We start from the raw sequence: 27,121 nt of genomic DNA on the forward strand, positions 1-27,121 counted from the left end.
AAGGGAATTCCTAGTAACTGTTTTTTTCTTATTATGCACTTATGCTGGAAAATGCTTTACCTTGGGAATGTAGCCTACTTTTTTCTGTTTTGCAAACTGTTCTACTGCTGTTGAACGCATGTAATGAAATTTGGATGCAAGCTCTCTGCCTGATTTGTTCTTTAGAGGGCATGTGGCATGTGTTGTTAGGTAGCGATGCGCAGCGGATTGCGGTAGTCGCAGGAGAAGGAAAGAAAAAACTGAAAAAATAAAAGCACACAAGCACGAAACACAAGAGGTTTACGTGGATTGGAGTCTCTTGCTCCTACGTCCATGGCCGTATAGAATATTTTCACTATGAATAAAACAGGAAGTTTACAAGAGATGAGAACAAAGAACTTTTCTTTTTTCCTCTCTTCTGGATGCAAAACAGTCCCAATATAAAGTAGAAATCCCTGCTAGAAATTCTTCTCACACCTGGAAGTACCCTAGGATAGCGCACAAGAAAAGGACCCAAAGCCTCTCTCTCTTTCTCTCTTCCTCTCTTTTTCTTCTCTCTTGGAAAAGCCTGGCTACTGCTGTTTGCATTCTGCCAAACCCTGCTGCCTGCAGGCCTTCTTAAAGGCCTTCAAACAAGCCCAAGTCTGCATTCAGATCGAAGACATAGTTGAAACAGGACTTCAAAAGCCTTCAAACCATCCGATTAAGCTTTAGATCAAATTCTGGCCGTTGGATCGCGTCAGATCTCGCCTTAAAACACTCAGATCAAATCCAGATCAAATTCTGACCGTTGGATCTTCACTGGCAGCTCTGATGATCGTCGGATCGCGCTCAACTGCACATGAAACGTAGGAAAATGCTCGTCGGTCTACCGTGGACCGTGAGAAGTGCCTGGGAAATGTTTGCTCGGTCCACGCCTTCTCCCATGTACCGACGGTTCGTGATGGACCGCGTGAAGGGTGTCACGGGCCGTGCCCCACGCACGCTCGTTGGGCCTTGCCCGCGGCCCGCTCGTGTGCACTGGTCCACACACGTGCGTCGCCTAGGCCGGCCTGTCTGGCCTGCTGCTCTTAGGGGCCGGGTTCTGGTGTCGGCTTGCTGTCCGTGGGCTGTAGTTTTGGGATTGCTGTGGATTTTTTTTTTAAAATTTGGTTCAGCCTAATGTGTTTAGGTCTTGCCAGTCCAGTTTGGGTGGATTATGCTCCACACCCAACAACTCTCCCACTTGGAGATTAAGACATCCAAACGTGCATCTTCTTGAAATAGAAAAAATGAACTTTCAAAATATAAATTAATATTCTGTGCGACGTCTCTATTCAATTAGTTTCGGAGGCCAATTGAGGCCATGCATAGTTCTAATTTCTCTGCAGTGATATCTTGGTTAGCATATCAACTGAATTCTTTGAGTTCTATATCTTCTCCAGTGACAAGCTTCCATTTTCAAGCAATACTTTGATGAAGTGATATCTCAGCTGTATGTGCTTTGTTCTTGCATGGAACATGAGATTCTTCGTAAGATGAATAGCATTCTGACTATCATTGAATAGTATATTGCAACTCTACTACCTACCCAGCCCATTCAGTAAATTCTGCAGCCAAATCATCTCCTTGCTGGTTTCTATGATAGCAACATATTCTGCCTTGGTGGTAGAAAGAGCCACGATCTTCTGCAACTAAGAAACCCAGTTTATTACTGTCCCGTCAATAGTAAAAACATACCCAATCGTCTCCTCCTGGTATCAGCATCATCACCTAAGTCTACATCCATGAATCTCTATAGTATTTGACCGCCTCTCTTGTAGCATAAGTCGACATCCTTGGTACCTTTCAAGTATCTCAGATCCACTTGACAGCTTTCCAATATTGCTATTTCGGATTGGCCATGTACCTGCTCATAGCTCCCACTGCATATGCAATATTGGGTCTCATACAAACCATCACATACATCAAGCTACCAACTGTTGAAGCATAAGGAACCCTTGCCATTCTCTTCAGCTTATCATCGTCTTTGGGTGATTGTTCTTTTGAAAGCTTGAAATGACTGGCCAAAGGTATCTTCACAGGCTTTGCATCTGTCATGTTGAACCTATCCAGCATCTTTACGATGTAGCTTCCTTGAATTAGCTTCAGTGTGCCTGCCATTCTGTCTCTTTCAATTCTCAGTCTAAGTATTTATTTTGCTACGTCCATATCCTTCATTGCAAACTCTCTTGACAGCTTCTTTTTCCAACTTTCAATCTCTCGTATGTTCGGTTCGGCTATCAGTATGTCATTAATATATAAGAGTAATATAATAAAACTATCATCGAGTATCCTGTAATAACAGCAATGATCCTCCTGCCACCTTACAAAATCATTGTTAGTAATGAATCCATCAAATTTCTTGTACCATAATATAGGAGCCTATTTCAAACCATACAAGCTCTTCCTCAACTTGCACACCAGATCTTCTTTATCAGGGACTATAAAGTTAATAGGCTACTGCATATATATATATCCTCATCTATCTCACCATGCAGGAAAGCAGTAGTAACATCTAACTGTTCTAAGTATAAATTTTCAGCTGCTACTATATTTAGAATCACTCTGATAGTAGAGAGCTTAACAATAGGAGAAAATTTCAGTGTAGTCGATATCTTTCTGTTAAAAGTCTTTAACAATTAACATGACCTTGTACCTCTTGCTACCATCATGCTCTTCATTGATCTTGTAAACTCATTTGTTGTATAGAGCTTTCTTTCCTTTCGGTAGTGTGCTGAGCTCCCAAGTCTGATTATTCTTCAAGGACTGCATCTTGTCCTTCATTGCCAGCTTTCACTTGATCGAATCTTTGTTCTCCATAGCTTCTTCGTAGCATTCGGGTTCACCGTCATCTATCAACAACAAATAATGAAGAGAAGGTGAGTACCTTTCTGGTGATCTTGAGATTCTCGTGGATCTCCTTAGCTGAGGTGTCTCTAGCTCTGGTTTAGGATCTTCATTAGTTTCTTTGGTAATATCATCCTCTGTGATACCTTCCAACTCGATCTGTTCATTCTCCTTGACTGGCTTCTTTGCACTGTCAGGAACATCCTTGTTCTTATAGAAGTTTCTTTCATTGAAGATCACATCGTTGCTCTTGATGATTTTCCTATCCTGCTCGCTCCAGAACTTATAGCTGAATTCATCAGTGTCATACCCAATGAAGAAACACTTTTGTGATTTCGCATCGAGCTTGTCTTTTCTTTCAGCATTGACGAGCACATAACAGACACAGCCGAAGACCTTCAGCGAGATAAATTTATTGATTTTTCTGTCCACTCTTCCTCTGGTAGCTTGTTATCGATAGGATCTGAGGGACTTCTGTTTAACAAGTAGGCAGCAGTGCTAACTGTCTCAGCCTAGAACATCTTGGTCAAACCAATATGAATCCTTATACTCCTAGCTCTCTCGTTCAAAGTTCTGTTCATACGCTCAGTTACTCTGTTCTGTTGTGGCGTGTTCGGGATGATCTTCTCCATCTTGATTTCATTTGTTGTGCAGAATTTCTTGAACTCGGTGCTGTCATATTCGCCTCCATTGTCTAATCTCAGGCACTTGATTTTCTCACCAAACTCGTTCTCCACCAGATTCTTTCAATTTCTAAAAGTAGAAAATACGTTAGATTTATTCTTCAAAAAATAAATCCATATTTTTCTGGTGGAATCATGGATGAACATCACATAGTATCGCGAGCCTCCAAGGGATGGAATCGGAGAGGACCCCCACACGTTTGTGCGTACAAGCTCCAACTTTCTTGCCTTTGGTGTTCTGCCAATCTTGGAGAAACTAATCTTCTTCTGCTTCTCATGAATACAATCCTCGCAGAGACCAACATCAAGAGACTTTAGACCTGTCAGCTTGCCCTTCTTCAACAGTACTTGCATTCCTTTCTCACTCATGTGATCCAGTCTGCAATGCCACAACTCTGAGTCTGCCTGTGCTAGTGCCAATGCCACTGAATCCCTGACATTACTGGTCATGTAAAGGGTATCCATTTTGCTTCCTTGTGCTACCACCATAGCACCTTTGGTGATCTTCTAAGAGCCACCAACAAAAGTCGTAATGTACCCCTCAGCATCCAACTGTCCAACTGAAATTAGATTCCTCTTTAAATCTGGGACATGTTTGACATTCTTGAGCTTCCATACCGACTAGTTTGGCATCCTTATGTGCACATCGCCTTTCTCCACAACATTCAACGGCTCGTCATCAGCAAGATAAACCTTTTCGAAATTTTTGGCAATGTAATTCAGCATACACTCCTTTTGTGAGGTGGAGTGAAACGAAGCTCCGAAGTTTAAGATCCATGACTCCATCGAACTGTCCACTTTGAAGACCAGAGCATAAGCAGTTGCTTCTGTTGCTGCATTGATGGATTTCTCGTTGTCTTTTATCCTTTTTTATCCAGTAGTTTTTCTTGGTGTGCCCTTTCTTGTCACAGTGCCAACAGCCATCACCTTTCGGTCTTGATTGGCTCTGTTTAGATTTGGATCTCTCATGGCCTTTGTTAAGTTGTGTGATCCTTCCTCTGCCTTTTTGAGTGACCAAGGCAGAACCAGAGTTTTTTTTGGATTCTTTCCTTCTGATATTTTTACTGAGAATCAGGTTTCGGACCTCTTCAAATTTCAGCTTGCTTGAACCGTAAGAACTACTCACCGCTATCATAGTAGCACCCCAACTCTCGGACAAAGAAGACAGTAAAATTAAAGTACGGACTTCATTCTCAAAACTAATATCAACAGAGCTTAATTGACTAGTAATCAGATTAAATTCATTGATGTGATCAGTAACAGACGTACCTTCGAGCATCTTCAAATTGAATAGACGATGCATAAGGTATATCTTATTGGAGGCCGAAGGCTTCTTATACATGTTAGATAGAGTCTTCATCAAATCAGCCGTCAGCTTTTCCTTCAGGATGTTGAACGCGACGTTCCTGGCCAACGTTAAACGGATGCTTCCCAAAGTTTGACGGTCCAATAAATCCCAATCTGCTTGTGACATGTCTTCAAATTTCTTTTCTCTAAGAGGTAGATGAAGCCTCTTTTGATACAAATAATCCTCAATCTGTATCTTCTAGAAACCAAGGTCTTTCTATCGAACTTGTCGATCTTGACCTTTCCTTCATCTTCTGCCATCGCTCCCACTCTTCCTCAAGTCCGATGCTCTGATATCAGTTGTTAGGTAGCGATGCGCAGCGGATTGCGGTAGTCACAGGAGAAGGAAAGAAAAAATTGAAAAAATAAAAACACACAAGCATGAAACACAAGAGGTTTACGTGATTCGAAGTCTCTTGCTCCTACGTTCACGGCCGCACAGAATATTTTCATTATGAATAAAACAGGAAGTTTATAAGAGATGAGAACAAAGAAGAATCCGTCTTTTTTTTTCCTCTTCTGGATGCAAAACAGCCCCAACAGAAAGTAGAAATCTCTCCTAGAAATTCTCCTCACACCTGGAAATATCCTAGGATAGCACACAAGAAAAGGACCCAAGTCCTCTCTCTCTTTCTCTCTTTCTCTCTTCCTCTCTTTTTCTTTTCTCTCTTGGAAAAGCCTGGCTGCTGCTATCTGCATTCTGCCAAACCCTGCTGCCCACAGGCCTTCTTAAAGACCTTCAAACAAGTCCAAATCCGCATTCAGATCGAAGACAGTTGAAACAGGACCCCGAAAGCCTTCAAACCGTCCGATCAAGCCCCATATCAAATTCTGGCTGTTGGATCGTGCCAGATCTCTCCTCAAAACACTCAGATTAAACCCAGATCAAATTCTGACCGTTGAATCTTCACCGGTAGCTCTGAGGACCGTCGGATTGCGCGTGAAATGCAGAAAAACGCTCGCCGGTCTATCGTGGACCGCGAGAAGCGCATGGGAAACGTCTGCTTGGTCCACGCCTTCTCCTATGGACCAGCGGTCTGCGATGGACTGCGTGAAGGGTGTCACAGGCTGCGCCCTGCGTGCGCTCGCTGGTTCTCGCCCACGGTCGGCCTGTGCGTGCTGGTCCGCTTGCACGCATCGCCTAGGCCTGGGCTGCACCTGTTTGGCCTGCTACTCCTGCGGGCTAGGCTCTGGTGCCGGCCTACTGTTCGTGGGCTGCATTCTTGGGACTCTTGTGGATTTTTTTTTTAATTTGGTTCAGCCCAATGTGTTCGGGTCTTGCCATTTCAATTTGGGTGGATTAGGCTCCTCACCCAACATGTGGAAGTTCAGAAACCAGCTTACCTCAAATCCTTGACCATCTCATAGGAAGATGGGTTCAAACATTACCTATATGAATTCTAAATTTAAAAAGAAAGCACCAAAGAATCAACATTGTAAATCTCTTTCTTTTTTTAAATGAGAAATATATCATATTTAAGTGGATATTTTTCGTTACAGTGCTGGAGTTTCTGAGAAACTTATTTGAAAGTGGGTGCCATCATGCTCATTATTCTGCATCTGGGATAGCTAACAATGTACATAAAGCAGAGAAAATTGGCTTGTCTTGGGCTTTATTTTAAATTAAAAAGATCAGGTTGGCCAGGCTTTTGCAATGACACCCTTCCTGCTGGTGACCGATAACCCTGTCCACTCAACAATGTGTCTTCCTTTTGATGCGCTTGAGAGGGATAGAAAAGTCACCTTTAGTGCTTGGAGTTGATCTTTTGAATTGGACCGAGACAAATTTCTGTCTAATTTCAGTTGCTCATTGTTTGGTTGGTTCTGCATGTCTGGGCCTATTACTGGTGCTTTATTCTTAACCAACAAGTGCATGTCAGAGTTGTGTAGATTTTGATAGTCTAGTCCCTGCTCATGCACAAAATTAAATGTAGATGGCATATATACTGGTAGTTTATTCTCTGTTTATGTGACTATATTAAAATAACGATGTAATATATCTTTGCCGTAAATTTCATTGATGCATATCCCGCAGAGTAGGCATTCAAATCAGGGCTATTTATGGCACGTTTATAATTTTTGTTCATGACCTCTTATCTGACTGAATGAAATTTTTTTAATAGGTTTCAGAGCATGCAAGTTGGTCTGGGTGCTTTTATTTCCGAATCATTCAAGCAGCTCTTGCTGCTGTTGAAGCTCCAGATAATTTGGTTCACATAATAACAGGGTATACTTAGACTTTCAAAGTTCATGCTTGCGCTACAATTGAATTATTAGAGAATTTGATTCTGATACTATAGTTTTACTTTTCCATGGTAGATTTGCAGAAACAGGACAGGCTCTTGTCTCTTCAGTTGACAAAATCATTTTTGTTGGATCACCTGGAGTGGGGAAGATGGTATTGCTTACATGATATCCGGGCTGGTTGCCTAGTTTTTAATCTCTTTTAATTACCTGACATTTTTCTGCATTACTGAGTTTACCAATGCTTCCTTCAAAATTACTTTGTGATGTGCATAGTTTCTATTTGTTCTGTTCTGATCATTGTTTTTTGATAATACGGTAATGGCATTCTCATCATGCTGTTGCAGTTCTCAAATATAACCAATTTCAGAATTATATGAAGGTCGAAAATATATTTTTCTGTAGCCAAACTTTTACAACTTCTTCTAATTGGCAGACAGTGGAGTTTAAGTTGAGGGTATCACATTATATCTTTGCAAGTATTTGATTCCATTGCTTTTCCCCCTTAGTTTCAGAATCACTGAACTCATCTAGTCCTAACCTAGATAAAAGAGGGCAAGAGCTTGAATGGTACTAATATCTAGTTTTAGTAGTTGCTCATATTCCAGGATCCCTTGGAGAAGGGTCATAAGATATTTTGACAACAAATAATATGAGACTTAAAAAAAGGAGTAATCTCACTAATTAACCCGGGTATATGGGTTTGGGCTTAATAGGTTAAGAGCTCTGGAATGCCATGAGTGGTCATGAGCATGAACTGTTGACTTGTTCACTTTAAATTTCCTATCGATGTCTTTATTTGCTGGATTTTTCATATTTATGTTTTCATATATTACAGATCATGCAAAAGGCTGCAGAGACCTTGATACCTGTCACCCTGGAGCTGGGTGGAAAAGATGCATTTATTGTGTGCGAGGATGTAGATGTACCTCATGTATGGAAATCTCTTTCTTGTTTTAATTGTACTATGTTTATATCTGCTGCATTCTATTGGATTTCTTCTCTTTTAAAATAAAAAAATGCATTAGTTTTTGTTATGCGAAGGATCCTTTGTAGAGTGCCATTTATCTGTTGCTTGATATTTTTTTTTTCCCTCCCATTTGTAGGTCGTGCAAGTTGCGATTAGAGCTGCTCTCCAGTCTAGTGGACAGAACTGTGCTGGTGCTGAAAGATTCTATGTTCACAAAGACATCTATTCTACTTTTGTTGCTCAAATAGTCAAACTTGTTAAATCCATTTCTGTTGTAAGTACATCCATCTAGCTCTGCTGATGTTAAAATGTTCTATATCATAAGTTAAAGTTCGAAAGATATCCTATAATACTGCAAGTCAAACCACTGTATACTAACATGAAATGTTAGTCAGTATCTGAAGACATCAATGTATTTATTCACAAAATTCTTGAGAGAGATGACTGTTAGGCAGTATCTATGCCTATTAATGCTTTCTAATAACACCTGCATTCCTTTTCGTTTGGGTACCAAAGAGGCTAAAACCTCAGTTACAAGCGATTGACATTTCCAATAACACCTACATTACTACAGCAGTAACTTACCACAAAAATATTGTACACTGATTTGCTTCTGGAATGGTTGCTGAAGAAGCGATATGAGGAAATTAGAAACATCTTTCCAGCTACTTGACTGAGTTATCTTGATTTTAGTGAACAATTTGAATTAGCTATTATTTTCTTTTGCTTTCTTGTTTTTTTCTAGATGTTTATACTGGTAGAAAATGAATTACAAGGGTGTAATTTGTCATGAAACAACTTTTATGTGGTAGTCCCGTGACAAGAAGATTTTAACCATTTTTTGCAGTTGCAAAATTTTATTCCTTCATCCTTTTCTTAGATTTACCTGCTTTCATTTACGATAGGTACATAAGATTCCTGTACATAAGTTCATGCTTCTTCATGTAATTTTCATTCTGTACACATCTTCTAGTCCATGTTAAATCTGTGATGTTTGGATTGCGCTGTGCTTGCTTGTTGACTGAAATCTGAATCTAAAATAAATTTGAGTTAAAGATATTACATCTTTAATTGACCATCTTATTTGTGTAGGGTCCTCCACTAGCTGGTAAATATGATATGGGTGCAATATGTATGCAAGAGCATGCTGAAAAACTTCAAAATCTCGTGAATGATGCTCTGGAGAAAGGGGCTGAAATTGTTGGTCGAGGAAGCTTTGGCAATTTGGGAGAAGATGCAGTGGATCAGTTCTTTCCTCCAACTGTTCTGGTGAATGTTGATCACTCCATGAAACTGATGCAAGAGGAGGTAGCTGAGAAACTGTCAACCTTTTAAAACTACTTTTTCCATGTCATGTTCTTCATAAAAGTCATGTTTGACTGATCTGTAGGCTTTTGGACCAATCATCCCCATCATGAAATTCAGTTCTGATGAAGAGGCTATTAAACTTGCAAATGACTCGAAATATGGACTCGGTTGTGCTGTATTTTCTGGCAACCAGAAGCGTGCCATTGAAATAGCTTTACAATTGCATTGTGGGGTTGCAGCAATCAATGATTTTGCATCGACCTATATGTGCCAGGTGATTGAAAGATGTGTCTGCTATCTTTCCTTGTTGCCTGAGCTAGATTCAATTCTGAAATCAAGTGATCCATTGACAATGCTATATTCATCTATAATTAAGTGCAGTAAAGTTTTCCTCTAATAAACTAAGCCTTGTTGTAACTATTTGGGGTCAACAATGTGGGTCCTTATTCATCAATAATTTCTGTTAAGTGGTGCCTCTGATGCATTGCCTTTTTTTTTGGGGGATTTGGCTACTTTGCATGTTTTTATTCCATTTAATGCGTTTGCCTGTGTATTTGCTCTACTAAACTTTTAATTGTATTAAGTTTTCTGTTTATCAAAATATACATAAAAAAAAAGTTATGCAAAACAAAACAAGTTAATGTTAGATGCTTGTTATTTTAGTTTATTATATTATTACGAGGATTCCTCAGTTTTTCTTTTAAGAATCCACAAGTTTGTAATATAAGAACCTATTGTAGACATTGTTTTTCCACTATTACTTGAAATATCTTATGTCATCGAGGAGTAACAGTATGGATCGTGTTTGCTTTAATGTTATTCTATATATGCTACTGTTTAGATATAAGAAATTTTAATATCTGCCAGATTTTTTGAACCAATCTGGAGCAAATAAGTATTATATTTTATCTATTGTCTCCATTTGTCTCTATTTTGTCAACTCACATGAATTGTTCATGTGTGGGCGGTGGGTTGGTGGCTGATGGCCATGCCCTTTCCTAGGCTGCTGATGTTGATGTGCTCTGTTGTCCCCAGAAAATGTATTGCAGGAATCCTATTTAACCATGAGTCTCTTTATATATGGTTTTCATGAGAAACTTTGTAGAAACATTGCACACTAAAATTTGCTCTATAAATATGTGTATGGCAAGTGGTGATCAATAAGCAAAATGATTTGGAAGTACTAACAGGGGTCGGATGATCATATTTGTTTTCCCCTGAACTAGTGTTTGTTCCATACTTTTAGCACAGTAGTGAACATTGTTCATTACCCATACCCCTTGGCCGGACAATGATCTTACATGGCTGTAAAATATAGTTTAGTTTCCCTCTGATACACTGAAGATCTGGCATTCAACACCGCTGGCTGCTTACCCTTTTTTCTCCCCCTTTCTTCAATGCAGTCTTTGCCCTTTGGTGGTGTAAAGCACAGCGGATTTGGAAGATTCGCAGGTGTGGAAGGTTTGCGGGCTTGCTGTCTTGTTAAGTCAGTGGTTGAGGATAGATGGTGGCCATTCATTAAAACAAAGATCCCAAAGCCCATCCAGGTCTGCTATTAGTAAACTTGCCACAAATTAAGCATGGTGTCTATTTTGCTGATGCACTTTAACTTGTTTAAACAGTACCCTGTTGCGGAGAATGGCTTTGTGTTCCAGGAATCACTCGTTGAAGCTCTCTATGGTTTGAATGTGTGGGACAGGATGCGGGCACTGGTCAATGTGTTGAAGATCCTTTCAGAGCAGAACTCTACCACCACTGTGAAAAAAGGGCAATGAGAAGATCAATGAAATTTGTATGATATGCTCCTACCTCTTTTTTTTTTTTTTTTGTGGATTTGGTTTTGCGGAATCTTCCAATCGTTAAATGTGCTGCCTCAGCTGTGCTCTGGACGGACTTTTTTAACCGTTTTGAGGTATGTGGGATAGATGTACACCATGTGTTGCATTGCGTTCTGAGTACCAGAATCTTGTCTCGTTTCCACTTAACACCTAGATCTCTTGTAGGTTTATCATATGGAGAGAAATGGGAAAGAGGTGGCTAATTTGGGATACCGTTCATCCGCATGTACATGACAACCTTAAGCTTATTAGAGTAATTTTGTAAGATTAGTCTGCACTTGCTTGCATCTCTTGTTAAGGTGAACATCATTCTCAGAAGTTTGATAAGTAGCTTATCTAGTTTGGATGAAAAGGAAAATCTAACTCATCTATGACCAATCAGCTGACATGCTGATTAGAGGTCGGTTTATATAGTTTGGTGCTGTTGATTAGTCTGCACGGGGTGGCATCTGTTGGAAGAAGAGTATGGCTGAGATCATCCAAATGTTTTATGCAGATTGAATATAACGATCGGTTTTGGTCTATTTTGCCCTAGGCATAAACAATTATGTCCATTATTATATGTCAGCAATCATTGTTACAGTGACAAAAAATATTGATGAAAACAATTACCATCTGATGTCTACAATATTTTAAGGTTTTTCCTACCTCAATTATTTGTTGCAGTTTCTTGATAATAACATTTAGATGAAAAAAAAAAGAGAGTTATGTGAAGTATTCTTTTAAGTTATTGCTGTTGTATGCTGGCATGCCCTCTTATGACTGGGTGACAGCTTCTAATGGATTTATGTGAGAGTAATTTTAAATAAAATTTAATAAAAATAATTAAAGTTTAAAAATTTTTGGCTACTGTGGTAGTAGCAACGTAACCGCAATTGAAAGTTGACACTAACTTTTGGTCGAGTCCATGGGCTGTGGTGGCCAAATGCGATGGGTTTCGCTTACCTTGGGTTTGGTTGTTGCTGGGTGAATTAATGCTCCTAAACCGTTAGATGGTTCAAACCGTTAAATGGAATCAGGTCAAATTATTTTTTTAGTATGATTTGATTTAAAAATTAAAATAGTCTGATTTGATTTGTGATTTTTATATTAGATCAGACCAACCGAAGTATGTATGTATATATATATACACACACACACATTAATTTCATGATGTTTATGTATTTATTTGGAGGATTATATACTTTTGTTATGATCAATTTGGATGAGAATTTCTTTGGTTTCATAATCATATTGCACACGTTTTTAAGCTTGTGTTTTTCATTATGTCTGTATTATTTTTTTCTATAATTTTTATTTATCCAGCTACATTTATATTTTCTTAGTTTTTATTTCTGTAATAATGAAATGAAAACAATAGTAGCAATTGATTTTCAGTTAAGATACTTCAAAATAATGAAGATTGGAGTACTTAGAGATTGCTTTGACATGGGTTGTAAATATTCTTTTATATATTCACTCCAAATAGTTTTCATAGGCACTTCTAATTTTTAGTTGGACGATTAAAGAACTGAATGTCAAATTTTTAGCCTCTTGATCTCAAAAATTTTAATATATTTTTTTAGTAATTATAAATTTACTTTGCATTTTAGAGTAATTGCATAATCTAAATTCTCTAGAACTTATAAGTATTTTTGTTTGGTTGTATATTTACAGATTTCGAATAATACTACATAATTGATGAATATATTTATATTACAGCAATAAGATCTAAAAATATAATCTTCACTTTAATAATTTTAGAAATCAAAACTATACATTAATTCGAAGGCTATTCTGATAATTTTAATCTTTATTTGGATTAAAATATTTTTTTTCTTAAAATTTTTCGTCTTCGGTATTGTAATATGTTAAACCGTTAGTCAGACCAAATTATAATTCACCGGTTTGTTCTGATTTGAATGGCAAAATAATCTAATTTAATTTTTAAAATTAATAAATTATAATTTTTGATTTGATTTAAAATTTTTTTTAAATCAGAATAAATCAGATTATGGACTTCTCTACCTGCTACCTTTGCTATGCAGAAGATTATGGAAAATTCTTCGGCGCATCCTCTTCATAAAGTTTGCCGATTTGATAACTCCATAATTAGTAGATCTTTATATTTAGCAACAAATCCTGCGAGTCGCATCAATCCCTTTATTTGTATGCACACACCGAGAGGCCTCTTGCATCACCTTTATTTTTTTTCCAATTTGTTCCACAGGCAAGTTGGATGAAGATGTCCAGTTCCTAGGTAGGAGCAGTGCAGGGTGATGCCCATTTTGCACTTATGAAAGATTCTTTTGCCATGTACTGCAAGGTTATTGGTGCAATTCGGAGGTTATTGTGTAATATACGATGGTTGGTTGGTTCTCATGTTAAGAGGCCGGTGAAAGTGGACCCAAGAACATATTGCGTGTGCACTTCCGCAGGTGTCTCAAGCATTTCCCTTGGATGTTCATTCTCCCTCGGCTCTCCCTCGGTTCATATGCATTAACTGGAACTTGCTCGCTCCAACGTAGACGCATACATTTATCTCCAAGTTGGAGATTTTAGGAGCAGTGCTTGCTAGAATTCCAAGCCGACGAGATAACAATTAGTTGGAGCATTATAATTGTCACAATTGCTGCTCGTCAATCCGTCTCTGCTCTTGTTGTCTGGGCTCTTTAGGAGTTCAGCAAAAATAAAATAAAATACATAAAATAGATTTTTTTTCACCTGTTATTATTTAAATATTAAAATTTGAAATGCTATTTTTTTTAAGACAGTAATCGTTGCTATAACATTATAATACTCAACAGTAACAACTTTATAACATGTTATAAAATTTAGTCCGAGATTCCGAGCCTGGCTCGGCCCAAACCAACCTAGAAAGAAGCCAAGAACAAGCCTGCAGCGACCCACCTTCGGCCCAGTTCCGGATGCCCCGTCTCCGCCTCTACCATTTCCTGCTCCCGATGGGCAGGCCACGGCAAACCAAAGTCGGTCGACGAAAAGCCTGCCGTCCCCGAAATCACTCCTCCATTCCCACTCAAATGCTGGCTTCTCTCGGACGCTCTCCAGTAATCCCTTCAAAATAAAAAAGAAAGCCTTTTCTTAGTGCTCCTCCCCTTCTCTCTCTCGAGGAACGATCCAGAGCTAGGGTTTCTCCGACGTTTCCCTCTCCCCCCAATTCGAAGCCCTAATCCTTCTGTGATTCTTCGCCAGCGAGCTCGAGATCGAGATGTCGAAAAGGAAATTCGGATTCGAAGGCTTCGGCATCAACCGGCCGGCGACCTACAGCTTCGAGCGATCTCAAGCCCCGCAGCGTCTCTATGTCCCCCCTTCCTCGCGTGGCGGCGGCGGGCAAGACAACTATGAGGACCACGACCTCGACAACATCGACTACGACCAGTCTGACGCCCCTGACCGTCTCCCTGACGCCGCCGACGGCGATGGCGAGATCGACCCGCTCGACGCCTTCATGGAGGGCATCCACGAGGAGATCCGCGCACCGCCACCGGCCTCCACGAAGCCAAAGGACAAAGTGGACAAGTACCGGGACGACGACGAGGACGACCCCGTGGAGAGCTTCTTAAGGGCCAAGAAGGACGTGGGCTTGACGCTGGCTGCCGACGCTCTTCGCGCCGGGTACGACTCGGAGGAGGAGGTGTACGCCGCGGCGAAGGCGGTGGATGCGGGGATGATTGAGTATGATTCGGATGATAACCGATAGTCGTTGATAAGAAGAAGATTGAGCCAATTCCAGCGTTGGATCATAGCACCATAGAGTATGAGCCGTTCAACAAGGACTTCTACGAAGAAAAGCCTTCAATTTCAGGTAAGTTGGTGTCGATTGTTGTGATTCCTATTTGTCTAGTGTTCTTGCTTCTACTTCTGTATTTTTTTTATATTTTGGACTTGTATATCTTGGCTGGTATTTCGTGAATTAGTGGTCTGGTCTGCATTAGTTTTTGATATGGAATACTCTGTTAGACATCACAATGAGTGCCTTTCTTATTTAAGATCTTTCAATACTCGTTTGTTCTCTATAATGGTGGTGGGTTCTTTTTTCCAATGAGAGTGGATTATGATTTGTTCTGTAAGAGTTGAATGTGAACAACCAAAACATGTTTACTTGCTCAACACAAAAAAAACATTTTTCCTTGCCAGATTTTTTTTTTTTTTTAAATGGTGCCTGATAAATTATTAGCCCTTGTGTGTGTGTTCTGTCACGTTACAGTAACACGAGAGATGTTTTTTTTTTTTTTCCCCTTTTTTTGGTTGAGTAGATTGTTGAGGAGTCATGATTTTGCTTCCCTTGATGTTTTATTCTGCTTTTGCAATTTTTAACAATATATTATTTCCTAACAAACTTGATTCATAGCTATAAGAAATAAGCAATTAAAAAAGTGACATCCCAGATAGGGCTGCAAATGGTTCAAGCTGCTTGTGAGCGACTTGCGCTCTGTCATTAAAAGCTTGTTTTGTCTCTGCTTGGTCGAACTCAAATACTGTCTGAAGCTCAGCTCATAACGAGCTAGACTTGAATGCGGTCAGCTTGAAAATATAAGGGAAAGCTTGGCTTTGCTTGATACAAGCTCAGCTTAGAGCTTATATGAGACAAACCGGAACAACCGTATCAGGCTTGGCTTGAGCTTAAGTCAAGCTTGTGCAGCCCTTTTATACCAAGTAGAGCCTTAACAACTTGATACTTGGGTTAGCTGCAGTTGTCTGCACCCTTAATTTTGGGATCACAGATTTTCCAAGAGCAACCATAGAAAAGCTTCTTAATTTCTTTTGAGCAGTCTACTTGCTTGCTCCTTCAAGGTATCAACTTGTATCCAGAGTATGGCCAGGGAGTCCATTTTTAGTGCAACTATTTTCTTGGAGCAATGGACTTGAAGTTATATACGTGACCAAGAATTTTAAGTCCTGCAGAAATAGGATAGTGTGGTCGGTACTGTAATGATTTGACAGAATAGCATGAGTAAGCCACATGAGGGACACTAGTCTGTTAATGGTCCATGATGTCTAGCCCATCTTGGCCGAAATTGGATGAGACCAGCTGATGCCAGTCCCAGATTGACTAGTACCCTGCATAATCTGATCAAGTTGCTTGATTTCTTAATGAAAAAAGAGAAACAAAACACTAGGGATTCACACTTTCTCTTTGGCTTAATTATGGAGAGCAGGATGGGCAAAGACTGAGAAAGCGGTAGAAAGGAGGAGGGTATTTATGGCCTACTCGCAATGACTTGGCTTCCTCCATGGTGTCGGTACCAATGCTTGCACCATATACCTATTATTGACTGAAAAACATATCAATATGCATTGAAATACTCATTCGGGACAAAAAAGATTAAAAAGAAATTGAATAGACAAAAAGGGGGCATCTAGGTACAATACTTCGATGCCAGATTGCCCATAGAGTCGAAATAATGTCCTAGTATTGTGCCAATCTAGGACAGAAATATTTTAAACCTTGTACATAACCATGGAGTCGATATACAAAGCATTTAAATGATGAAGCATCTGAATGCTCCTCTACCATTCCATGCAAAATGATACATTAATGATGATCTAACATTATCATATTCTGAGCTTCCCATATTTACTTGTAAAATGATGCTTTTTAATCTTTTATCCTTTTTGTTTTCCAACTTAATTGGTATGTGTGAAATGGTGGCACATCTTTTGGGAGGGTTAACATAGGCTGGCAGCTGGTTGAAGAATTCCTAATGCTTAGTTAAGCCTCGTTGAATGGACTGTTTTTTCATGTTTGATTCCATTTCAATGTGTTAACTGGCTGCGCTTTCTTGTTGTGCTTTCTCTCTCAAGAACTTAAAATTTTAACCCAAAGCGTTATATTTTTGGCTCTGTTGAACTGTATTCTTTGGAGATACTTTAAGCAATAGCATACACCAAGATATGCAACTTAGTAAGATTTCTTAAGCTATTCTATGCTTGCCTCTCTACTGTTCCGCAAAATAAAAGATCGTGCTCAATTTGGAATTTGTGAAAGACATAACATCCATGCATGTACATGACATGTAAACCCTTTTAGGTACATATTATTCAACTGCAAATAATCGTCAACCCTCATCAACCCTAATCAACTTCACCAAGAATTCATTACCTGCCCAAGCTAACATATTGAGATCATGAGATTGAGTTATTTCTAGAATTTTCCTTGTTCCTACAAGGATCAAGGATGAAAGTAATTGTGGGATGTACCTGTGCCTTCTGGAGAATCCACGATACACATATTTTGCTGTTTTTTGTCATACATTGGCATGCAATGGCATGGATAGATTTACAAGCTTGGAAAAAAAAGTTCACAATTAGCATGCTTGTATATGGTACTTTATTTATTTATTTTTATCATGGACCTATATTACTGTTTCATACTGGTGCATAAACATGTAACCATGTTTGCACATCTAGACAAATTTTTTTAAATGCTGTACAGGTAAAGCTGGTACTATGGTGGTTCATATACTAGCAGTTTTGTGGTAAGCTTTGATTCTAAGCATTATAATGGTTTCCAACCTTTGGTCAGATATGATATGAAGATATTTTATAAATACCGTGTTCCTTTTTTGAAGATTGTGCTTTTAAGGCATCATAAAGAATAGAAAAAGAGCAATTAGGAGGAGTTGAAGACTGTAGAATAAAAGCAAGGATGTTCAAGAAGGTTGGTTATAAGTTTGAAACGGAGAAGTAGGGTATAACCCCGTATTGTTATATATAGGCTCATATCGTTGTGTTTGAAAGTGATATCTATCAATATGGGCTGTTACACACTATATAAAGGTATGCAGTCTATTGTGTAGATAACTTACTGGCATGATACTTATCTTAGGCACGTGGTATGGTTGATAGGGTGGGCACTTTGATGGGTCATGATAAGCGCATATTTTTTGAAAAGTTTCTGACATTTTCCAGTTGAGTTATTTTTTGTAGCATTTGCCTTTGTGGTTATGATTTGTGCATATGGTTTACAGATTCTCTTAGGTAAGTGTCAATGATTGTTTGAAGCTGTAGCTATGCATGAGAACAAGGCAAGTCTTTGAGTGATAATTACTTGTTTTTAGATTGTAATCATGCAAAGGCACATGCAGTTATAGGTTCGTAAGGGGACCATCATAGTCAACTTATAGGTTTGTGTACTTTCCATGAACAAAATTAGGTAGCTGCCATCACTAATTCACTTCTAATGTTATTTATATCTATCCGTCAGTTTTCTCATAAATGATCTTTTGACTCAATCAAATGTGCAGTAATGCTGCATTCAAAGGTCCACTTGTTTAGCAATCAATGTTCTTGTTGGCAACATAATTTTTTGGCTGAGTATTTTGGTTTCTTTTAGATTTATGATTAATGTGAATTTGATATGTAGTGAACTGTCATCAACTGTGTTGATTTCTTATGTACCTCTAGGGATGAGCGAGCAGGATGTTGCTGACTACCGGAAAAGCTTAGCTATACGTACTTCTGGTTTTGATGTACCAAAACCAATTAAAGCCTTCGAGGATTGTGGGTTTTCTACTGCATTAATGAATGCTATTGCGAAGCAGGGTTATGAAAAACCAACACCAATACAGTGCCAGGCTCTACCAATTGTGCTTTCTGGGAGAGATATTATTGGCATTGCAAAAACTGGTTCAGGCAAAACTGCTGCTTTTGTACTTCCTATGATTGTTCATATTATGGATCAACCTGACTTCAAAAAGAAGAGGGGCCCATCGGTGTAATATGTGCTCCCACAAGAGAATTAGCACATCAAATATATCTAGAAGCAAAGAAGTTTGCAAAACCTTATGGAATACGGGTTGCTGCTGTCTATGGTGGAATGTCCAAACTTGATCAATTCAAAGAACTTAAGGCAGGTTGCGAGATAGTTGTTGCCACTCCAGGGAGACTGATAGACCTGCTAAAAATGAAGGCACTAACCATGTTCAGGGCAACTTACCTAGTACTTGATGAAGCTGACCGGATGTTTGATCTTGGCTTTGAGCCACAGATGCGATCTATTGTTGGTCAGTTAAGGCCTGATCGGCAGACACTGCTTTTTTCTGCAACCATGCCCTACAAAGTTGAACGTTTGGCCAGAGAGATTCTCACTGATCCGGTAAGAGTTACAGTTGGTGAGGTTGGGATGGCCAATGAGGACATTACTCAAGTTGTTAGTGTTATTCCTTCTGATGCTGAGAAGATGCCTTGGCTTCTGGGAAAATTACCTGAAATGATTGATGAAGGGGACGTTCTTGTATTTGCATCCAAAAAGGCTACGGTAGATGAGATTGAAAGCCAGTTGATTCAGAAAGGATTCAAAGTTGCAGCCCTTCATGGGGACAAAGATCAGGCTTCTCGAATGGACATTTTACAGAAGTTTAAATCTGGAACCTACCATGTCCTAGTGGCAACTGATGTTGCTGCCCGTGGACTTGACATCAAGTCAATCAAATCAGTTGTTAATTTTGATATTGCCAGAGACATGGATATGCATGTTCATCGTATTGGAAGAACAGGCGTGCTGGAGATAAAGATGGGACTGCATACACTCTTATCACACAGAAAGAGGCACGCTTTGCTGGTGAATTAGTCAACAGTTTGGTCACTGCTGGTCAAAATGTGTCTCCTGAGCTGATGGATCTTGCTATGAAGGTAAGATTTTGTTTAGTCTGTTTTTAGCATTTGTACATTTACATTGTTACTTAGAGCTTGTAAGTCTGTCTCTCCTTTGTTCTGTTGCAGAGTTATTTTTTGTTCTGCATGTCACACAAGTGTGCTTTCTTTTTCTGTTTGTGTATTAGTACTCGGCATGAAAGAAACTTCTCTTTCTTTTCTTTCATATTCTGAACTTTTAGAAGCACACTCCATCTCAATGTTCCTTCTTTGAACTTTGACAGTGGTGTCTTGACGCCTCAGTTTCCTCATCCTTCGTGCCAATACATGCCAATTCTTATTTAGGTTCTTCTTAAAATAAACATGAAGCTTTTGATCTAGAGCCATATACTTGAAATAGAAGGTTCCAATGCTATATTTTTGATTTTGCTGAAGATTGGTAATTGAATTTTCTGTAAAATTTCAGGATGGAAGGTTCAGGGCCAAACGTGATGCAAGAAAAGGTAAGCATATACTGTTGATGTTTGTCTATCCACAAATGTAAATTTTTAGGTGACTTGTATATTGAATTACTTAAAAATTTCAGCTCTCTTGTATTTCTTAGTAACATGAAGAAAACTTTTCTCAGGTGGGAAGAAAGGTGGAGGCAGAGGAAAAGGTGGTGGTGCAAGTGGGCGAGGTGTGCGTGGTGTTGATTATGGCCTTGGTATTGGTTATAATCCTGAGTCTGCAAATGCAACATCACAATCTGCTCCAGTCGATCATCTACAGTTAATTCCCTGAGGACTGGGATGATGGCACGGTTTAAAAGCAATTTTGTTGCTGCTACATCCAATTCTATGGGTGATGTTAGAAACCAGTCAAGTTTATCTTCCAGTGGGAGACCAGTTCTAAGTGGTTTTGTGTCTGGTGGTTTAATTGGTGGAGAGGCATATAAATCGCAGCCTGCTACTTCTTTTACTCCTGCCTCTAAGTCAGGAGGAAACACAAGTGAAAATGGAAATCAGAAGAACTCTGAGAGGTTAGCCACGTGAAGTTGATTTGCACCATTTCCTTATTGGTTCCTTTTTAAATGGTTTTTAGCAGGTTATGGTTGTGGTTGGAAAATGCAAGCTAATTATTATTTATTTTATTATGCATATCCTTTTTTTATCCTGATTATAAATTTCTATGGTGGCAGTTCGAGAGATAGGCCCCGGGAAAGAAAGCGACCATCTGGATGGGATCGTTAACTTTACTCCATATGTATGAGTACAGTTTTTGCTTTCCACTGTTGGATCAGTGACATGTCAAGATCAAAATTTATGTTAAATCCATCATGTCTTGGTGAAGTCTTTGCCTTTTTTTTTTTTTCTTTGGCTCAATTGCAGTTGATTTTCATCCCTATCTTGTTCCTTCTTACCATGCCAACTGCAGCACCAAACCAAAAAAGAAAAAAAAAATAAAAAGCAAAAGTTCAACGGTAGAGTAATTAAAGTTTCATTATAAAAAATAATTGAGTTTCTGGTTGACATGCTTCTTTTTCCTGATGGGGATGCCAACCAATATGCATAGCAATCTGTTGTCGCAGCAATCTGCTTCTCTTTGAATTAAAGAAAAATACATGCTGCCATTTATTGTTTTACTATGTACTTTCTAACATTATGCATTTTCCATTGGAACAAGTGACAACGTTAACAGTATGCATCTTGGAAGGTTTTTTCCTTCAAAAGCTGCAATTTTTTTTTTTCTCCCACGGATGGCTTGGGTATGTTTGGTTCTTCAGAAAACTTTGGAAAGGAAAAAGAAGGAAAAGGTTTTTAAAGAAAAAGAAAAATCTTTGGAAAATTCCATTTCTTTAGTATTAGTTTTCCTATCATCCAAACAGTCGGAAAACTTGTCCCCCTCCCACCCCCACAACACCAAAAATCTTTAATTCTCCAAAGCCCTTTCCAAGCAACCAAACATATCTTTATTAGAGTTATGTTTCCTGAAGAGATACATACCAGTATATGTGTCAATCTGTTGTTGCAGCATTCTGCATCACCTGGGATCATGAAAATACATCTTGCCATCTATTTTCTTGCTGATCGCTAGTATTTTTAGTTTTTATTTGATCAAGTTACAATTTAAAAGATATGCATCTTCAAAGGATTTTCCTTGAAAAGTCGAAATTTTATTCACTAGAGTTCTAAATATTATGTCACTGTTTCTGCACTTTTGTAGCTATGACTCTGGATTCTGCAATCTGTTGGCTTGTTGAGATCTGTATTTCTTCTTTTTAATTACAAGTAGCCCCCCAAAAAAACTCTTTTTTCCCTCCCTTCTCATGCATGTACTTATTCTGTTTTATTTCGTACCCATGCAACAAGTGCAATCAAAACTGGTATTGATTAATGCCTGTCTTCTGTCTGTGTTAGCATTGCTTTCATAACAGAGTTTTCTCTGGAAAATGGGCAAAAAAACAACTGGCATTCTTACATCTGTGCGAGCAGGTCTTATTTTCTGATTGATTAAAGGAGGTTTGAGAAAATTAATCCCTGCATACATCACCAGGCATTGAGTATGTTCTTGTCCTACCATTGGAACTTGTGGGCTAGCTTTTGAAGATCTTGATTCCTTTTTTGGCTTTTCCAAATTGGGTGGGTGGAAAATTATGCGATCTAGAAAGCTCTTCTATCAGCTTTTTGGTCACCATAAGTTAAAAATGAAAGAGTTTCTCTTTTTTTCCTGGTTAGTTCTTGTTCAATGCTAAAGCTAATGCATTTGTTAACTCCTTTTGATTTATTGTTTGAATTAATCATAGATAACTTTATGTGATTGTGGAAGAAATATAATTTCTCAAGCTTTGCATCTTAAATCAGTATCCGGTGGTGCATGCACTCGCAAAGACCTGACAAGACATTTGCACTTCAACTTTTGCAAAGTGAAAGGCAATAGATTTCCAGTTACAACATTTGCCTTTATGTTTTAATTAGCAAATGCTTTAGTTTTTTCAATTTGTGCTCTCTCTCTCTCCTCTCTCTCCTCTCTCTCACTCTCGCTCTCTGTGCGTGACATGCAAAACATTTCTTGCTGCTGCAGCATCTCCTTTCGTATTGGTTGTAAATGGTATCTTTTAACAACCAGAGACATTAGTAATAGAATGATGGGATTGTTGACTCCTCTAAAATGAGCGAATTCTCAGTTGTGTGATGTGTTTGAATGATTTAGAGCTAATGTGAAGCGTGATTTACCAATTCTTCAGTAGTTGTTTCTGTTTTCTTCATATTTATTCTTGAGCCTGTGAGGCATGGTTTGCCGCTATGTGTGCAAACTGCCTCGTGTTAATGCAACAAGAGTTTTGGTTTGGGGGAGCTTTTGAAGACAGAGTATTGCTGCAATCAGAACTGCGTGCACTATTTTTATGCCCAAGGGACCAACATTAATCATTGAAGGGAAAATATGATGGCTTAATTCTAAACGGTAGAAAACAAGGTCGAAACTCAGATGCAGTGATGAGGATATGTAGGGATCGATAGCCAGATAGCCATGCAACATAAGATGGCAAACTTCTGGCTACTATCAGACTATGTGACCTTTTCCAATGTGCGAAGTGGCGAAGAGAATGCTGACTCACGTTTTTTTTTTTTTCCTTTCAAAATAATATTTCTTAATGCTACTTTTTGTTTCTGAACAATAGCTGTTTTCAAGGACTTCTGTTATGTACTTGTTTTGCAGAAGAATTAAATTGTCATTGGGGCGTCTGCTTAGCCTTCGAGGTTTCATTGATCAGAACCAATGCGGCTCAGGCTAATTCGGCTGATTGCTTGGAGTCATTTGGACATGTATATGCACAGGAGCTCAATTGGATACGAACAGCCAGCAAATTATGAACAAGTTTAAAATTGTGGAAAAAATGAACCTGCTACCAACTATTCCTCAAGTTAGGTGATCGCTTCCTGCATATGAATTTTAATTGAGCTGTGGAGGGCTTGAGTCTGTGACAGTACCTTGGTTGCATATTTTAACGGCAACAAATGTTCTTTCCAGTTGATGGTGAAATAGCAGATATTGCTGTATAAAGTGGCCATCTTTGGCACCATATCTGAAAGTGCATTTCATAAATTCTGTGCTGTCACAAGTATTTTCATGTGTTTGGTGTTTGGTAACACATGAAAATAATCTTTGGTTTTAATGGTTGGATTTAATGCTCCCAATAATCTTATGTGCTGCGTGCATTACGGTGAACCGCTGTGCTTCACTTGGCGACATGGACTCTATTGAAGGAATTATAAAGGAAATGGAAGAGGAAGGTGAAAGTTACACTGATCAGCATCCAAAAGCCAGTTTGCTCTCATGAAATTGGAGAACTTGCAGACCATTCTTTTTATTTTTTTGATTGTCGGAACTTATAGACAGCCTTTTTTCATAAGCTTGAAGGGAATGGTAATTTGGGAGGGTCATAGGGTGTGGGAGTCATTGCAGACACACTTGTATAAGTCCGCCAGCATGAGCTACCTCACCATGCTTCAGGCTCTTACTAGAATGAATGATATTGATGGCTTGACGCAATTCCATGCGGAGAGGGAGCATGTGACGTAACGTTTCTTTGTATTTTAAGAATATATTAAAAATTAACAACAAGAAAAGGATAATAACATCGAAAGTTTGAAAAAATAGTAACAGAATTTGTAGATAAAAATGTCTATTATGTAAAGACCGAACACTCGAGGCTTTAATAAATTTAAAACGACACGTAGTTTCAGACAATAGAACGACAATAAGAACAAAGTGACATCACATATTCGTATAGAATTCAACATATTCAGAGGTCCATTGACATATTTCACTGCAAAAGCTTTGACGTTCGTTCCATCCCTCCACCCTACCACATGTTGGATTTGTGCACCGTTCTATTTGCCCTGGTGACCGTTTGTTCATGGTAATCATCCTCACACTTTCTAAGACATCCCTCCGCACGGTGTCAGTTCCAACGGCTCTAATTCTGTTCAGGAGTTGCATGCCCATCTGCCGGGTCCGATGATCGCCAAAAAGTAAAATGCCCATTGTGTAAATTGCGGCACCGTAGCCACCGATAATCGCCTTTTCAAGATAGCATAATCCTAAGCTCATCCTCCCTAAATTAAAGACATTCTCCTGGAAAAAAAAAACATTTCGGATAAAAATTTTAAGAGTTAGCCTAAGGAAAAAAGTTAATCAATTTACCATGTCCCTCTCTAAGTAACCCATCCTATGCTCATAAACCCATGCATCATGTTTGGTCTTATTTGGGCCTCTATTCTTAGAAATTGTTGCACCTCAATTCGCTTAGATGCTACTCCCAATGGCTCTATGAGGACAAAAAGCTCATACACCAACCTATAAGGAGTAAATAATAATTGGTACACCCACTTTTAGCCGCACAATACCCACACCTCTTTTCCATGATGGTTACTTAAGTGGGCCCATGTGTTCGTGAAGAGTGTAAAGTTTAATAATTACAAAATCTTCCACCATTAAGAAAGGCTTTGATTCCTAAAATCCGAGAAAAATTTCTTTTAAAAAATATTCTATAGAATACATAAATCTAAGATAGAAAGGGACCGACATTTAGTAATGTTGTTGTTGTGTCACGTGTGTTGGAGAATAGGACCCAAACCAAGCCATCTTGCTTGAAAAAGAGGAAGTTATTTCTAGTAATAACTTGACCCAAACCAAGCCATCTTGCTTGAAAAAGAGGAAGTTATTTCTAGTGATAACTTCCTTTGGATGGTGGTTATCGACTCTCTCTTATAACTTGTGGATTTCCTGCACTTTCCTATGTCTTGATAATCTGTTTTAGAAAGTTAATTCCAATGATAAAAAAACATGCATATATAGCCTTTGTATGAGTAACGAACGACCAATACCCATCCATATGGTCGTGGATAACTTGATCCCAAAAACTCGACCAATCTCTGTCTAGATTAAATTTTAGATATAAACACTCATAAAGGGTTTCTATGTATGTAGGGTCTGAAAACTGCTACATCATTTTTTTTTCCTTACACAACACTTTGTATATACCACCTTATAATCAATAAGTGCTGGGTGTCTTTGGCCTCCCATTTTATTGACCATCATATAATAAAGGGTCACAGTTTTTGGCCGTTCCAAATCTTGGAACTAGGTTATATATATATGGTTGCTATTAAGAGAAACATATTTAGTTGTTATAAGAAAAATATAATGGACAAGTGACATCATCCGTTAGAACTATATATTATTCCATATATCAACACTACTATTTATTTATTGGTAGTGGAATAATATCTTGGATTTATAAACTGAAAAAAAAAAAAAATAGTGGCTAATACCGGCAGCTTCTATGTTGTCTGTTCACCCAAAAGGAAAAAAAGTTAAAAAAAAAAAAAAAGGAGAGTCCTATATTGTCTCATCTGTCGAATAGATTCTATTGACCAATTTATGGCTGGAACAGAACCAAATTTAACTTTTTCAAAGATGTGTTTCCGCATTTTTTTTTTCTATAATAATTTTCTATGTAACTTCATCTAAAAGATTAATTAGAAAGAGAAAAACGTAACGGTATAGAGTATATGGTTAGCTGGATTTTATAGTCTCCTTACCAGTCCAAGTATAAAACAAGCTTCAGGATTTCCGACCGCAGCACAGTGCTCGAGAATAGCAAAATAACGCCTTTTGTTCCACCAATGCAGGTTCCATTCTTTCTTCAAAGAAATACGTTGTCCAATCAATTTTGTTTTAGATGCCGCTCTAAACATCTTGCACCTACACACAACATTAAGCGATGGAACTCAATATTTAACTGATGTTCGTCACAAAGGAAACAAATAGAATAAAAGCTGGATACCATATAAAACTTACGTCATCTGTAGTTTTTCGAGATCGGATATGGGTGTTGCAGACTGCGAGACTAGCTGAGCAACGATCTCTACTATGAGATCTTGTGGAAGAGACTCGATGCTCGTAGTAGTCTTAGCTCTCCACTGCTTCTTCTTTATCCTCTCTATTGTTTTCATGGTTGGTGAGATACGGGAGTAATAGTATACTCAACTCGATCTCTCAGTAGTAAGTGGATTCAAAGGGAGGAGGAAGAGTGCTCCTTATCAAAAGAAGAAGAAAAGGGAGTGAAGCAAGAACAGGGACAAAGACAGGTCTGAGTTGTACGTTGAGGTGCGGCTCCTCCCCTATAAAACGAGGGAGCGAAGCCAGAAACGATTCGGAGTCGGATAGGCTGAGTTGTACGTTGAGGCAAACCTTGGCATGGGGAGAGAGTGTATGTATTCTTCGGACCCTGTCTTTTTTTC

The 27,121-nt window shown here is 38.7% G+C and overlaps 3 protein-coding genes across 5 annotated transcripts in view; 2 read left to right on the forward strand and 1 right to left on the reverse strand.

Annotated features, from left to right (window-relative positions):
* Nucleotides 1-13,771, forward strand: part of LOC105057340 (aldehyde dehydrogenase 22A1) — a 19,790-nt gene extending 6,019 nt beyond the window's left edge. Inside the window, exons 7-15 of one of the 3 annotated variants that reach the window (XM_010939938.4) lie at nt 7,001-7,104; nt 7,197-7,275; nt 7,960-8,055; nt 8,228-8,365; nt 9,184-9,399; nt 9,482-9,673; nt 10,803-10,946; nt 11,022-11,191; nt 13,447-13,771. In XM_010939938.4, coding sequence (XP_010938240.1) covers nt 7,001-7,104; nt 7,197-7,275; nt 7,960-8,055; nt 8,228-8,365; nt 9,184-9,399; nt 9,482-9,673; nt 10,803-10,946; nt 11,022-11,174 — 1,122 coding nt within the window. In that variant the 3' untranslated portion in view covers nt 11,175-11,191; nt 13,447-13,771. Of the gene's footprint in view, nt 1-7,000; nt 7,105-7,196; nt 7,276-7,959; nt 8,056-8,227; nt 8,366-9,183; nt 9,400-9,481; nt 9,674-10,802; nt 10,947-11,021; nt 11,330-11,402; nt 11,868-13,446 lie in introns of those variants that run through there. The other 2 variants (XM_073248767.1, XM_010939937.4) reach the window with 2 other exon arrangements.
* A 197-nt stretch (nt 13,772-13,968) lies between these two features.
* On the forward strand, nt 13,969-21,163 carry LOC105057339 (DEAD-box ATP-dependent RNA helicase 24). Its single transcript, XM_010939934.4, is given in 9 exon segments — nt 13,969-14,926; nt 14,929-15,042; nt 18,645-18,923; nt 18,926-19,735; nt 19,738-19,871; nt 20,299-20,335; nt 20,461-20,586; nt 20,589-20,853; nt 21,013-21,163. Coding segments are annotated over 9 exon segments (2,298 nt in total). The 5' UTR covers nt 13,969-14,445; the 3' UTR covers nt 21,065-21,163.
* A 3,427-nt stretch (nt 21,164-24,590) lies between these two features.
* LOC140853650 (F-box protein At2g35280-like) lies at nt 24,591-26,833 on the reverse strand. The gene is made up of 3 exons (XM_073248299.1): nt 26,679-26,833; nt 26,420-26,582; nt 24,591-24,950 (listed from the first exon to the last, which is right to left on the reverse strand). The coding sequence occupies exons 1-3, from the start codon at nt 26,831-26,833 to the stop codon at nt 24,591-24,593; spliced, it is 678 nt and encodes a 225-aa protein (XP_073104400.1).
* Nucleotides 26,834-27,121: the final 288 nt, after the last annotated feature.

Source organism: Elaeis guineensis, chromosome 14, assembly GCF_000442705.2.
Source record: "Elaeis guineensis isolate ETL-2024a chromosome 14, EG11, whole genome shotgun sequence".
Classification (NCBI taxonomy): domain Eukaryota; kingdom Viridiplantae; phylum Streptophyta; class Magnoliopsida; order Arecales; family Arecaceae; genus Elaeis; species Elaeis guineensis.

Coding starts and splice junctions, on each gene's coding strand:
- LOC140853650 (XM_073248299.1), bottom strand. CDS start 26,833: ATGAAAACAATAGAGAGGATAAAGAAGAAGCAGTGGAGAGCTAAGACT. Junction 26,583..26,678: donor CTCGAAAAACTACAGATGAC/GTAAGTTTTATA, acceptor TGTTGTGTGTAG/GTGCAAGATGTTTAGAGCGG. Junction 24,951..26,419: donor CTTGTTTTATACTTGGACTG/GTAAGGAGACTA, acceptor TTTTTTTTCCAG/GAGAATGTCTTTAATTTAGG.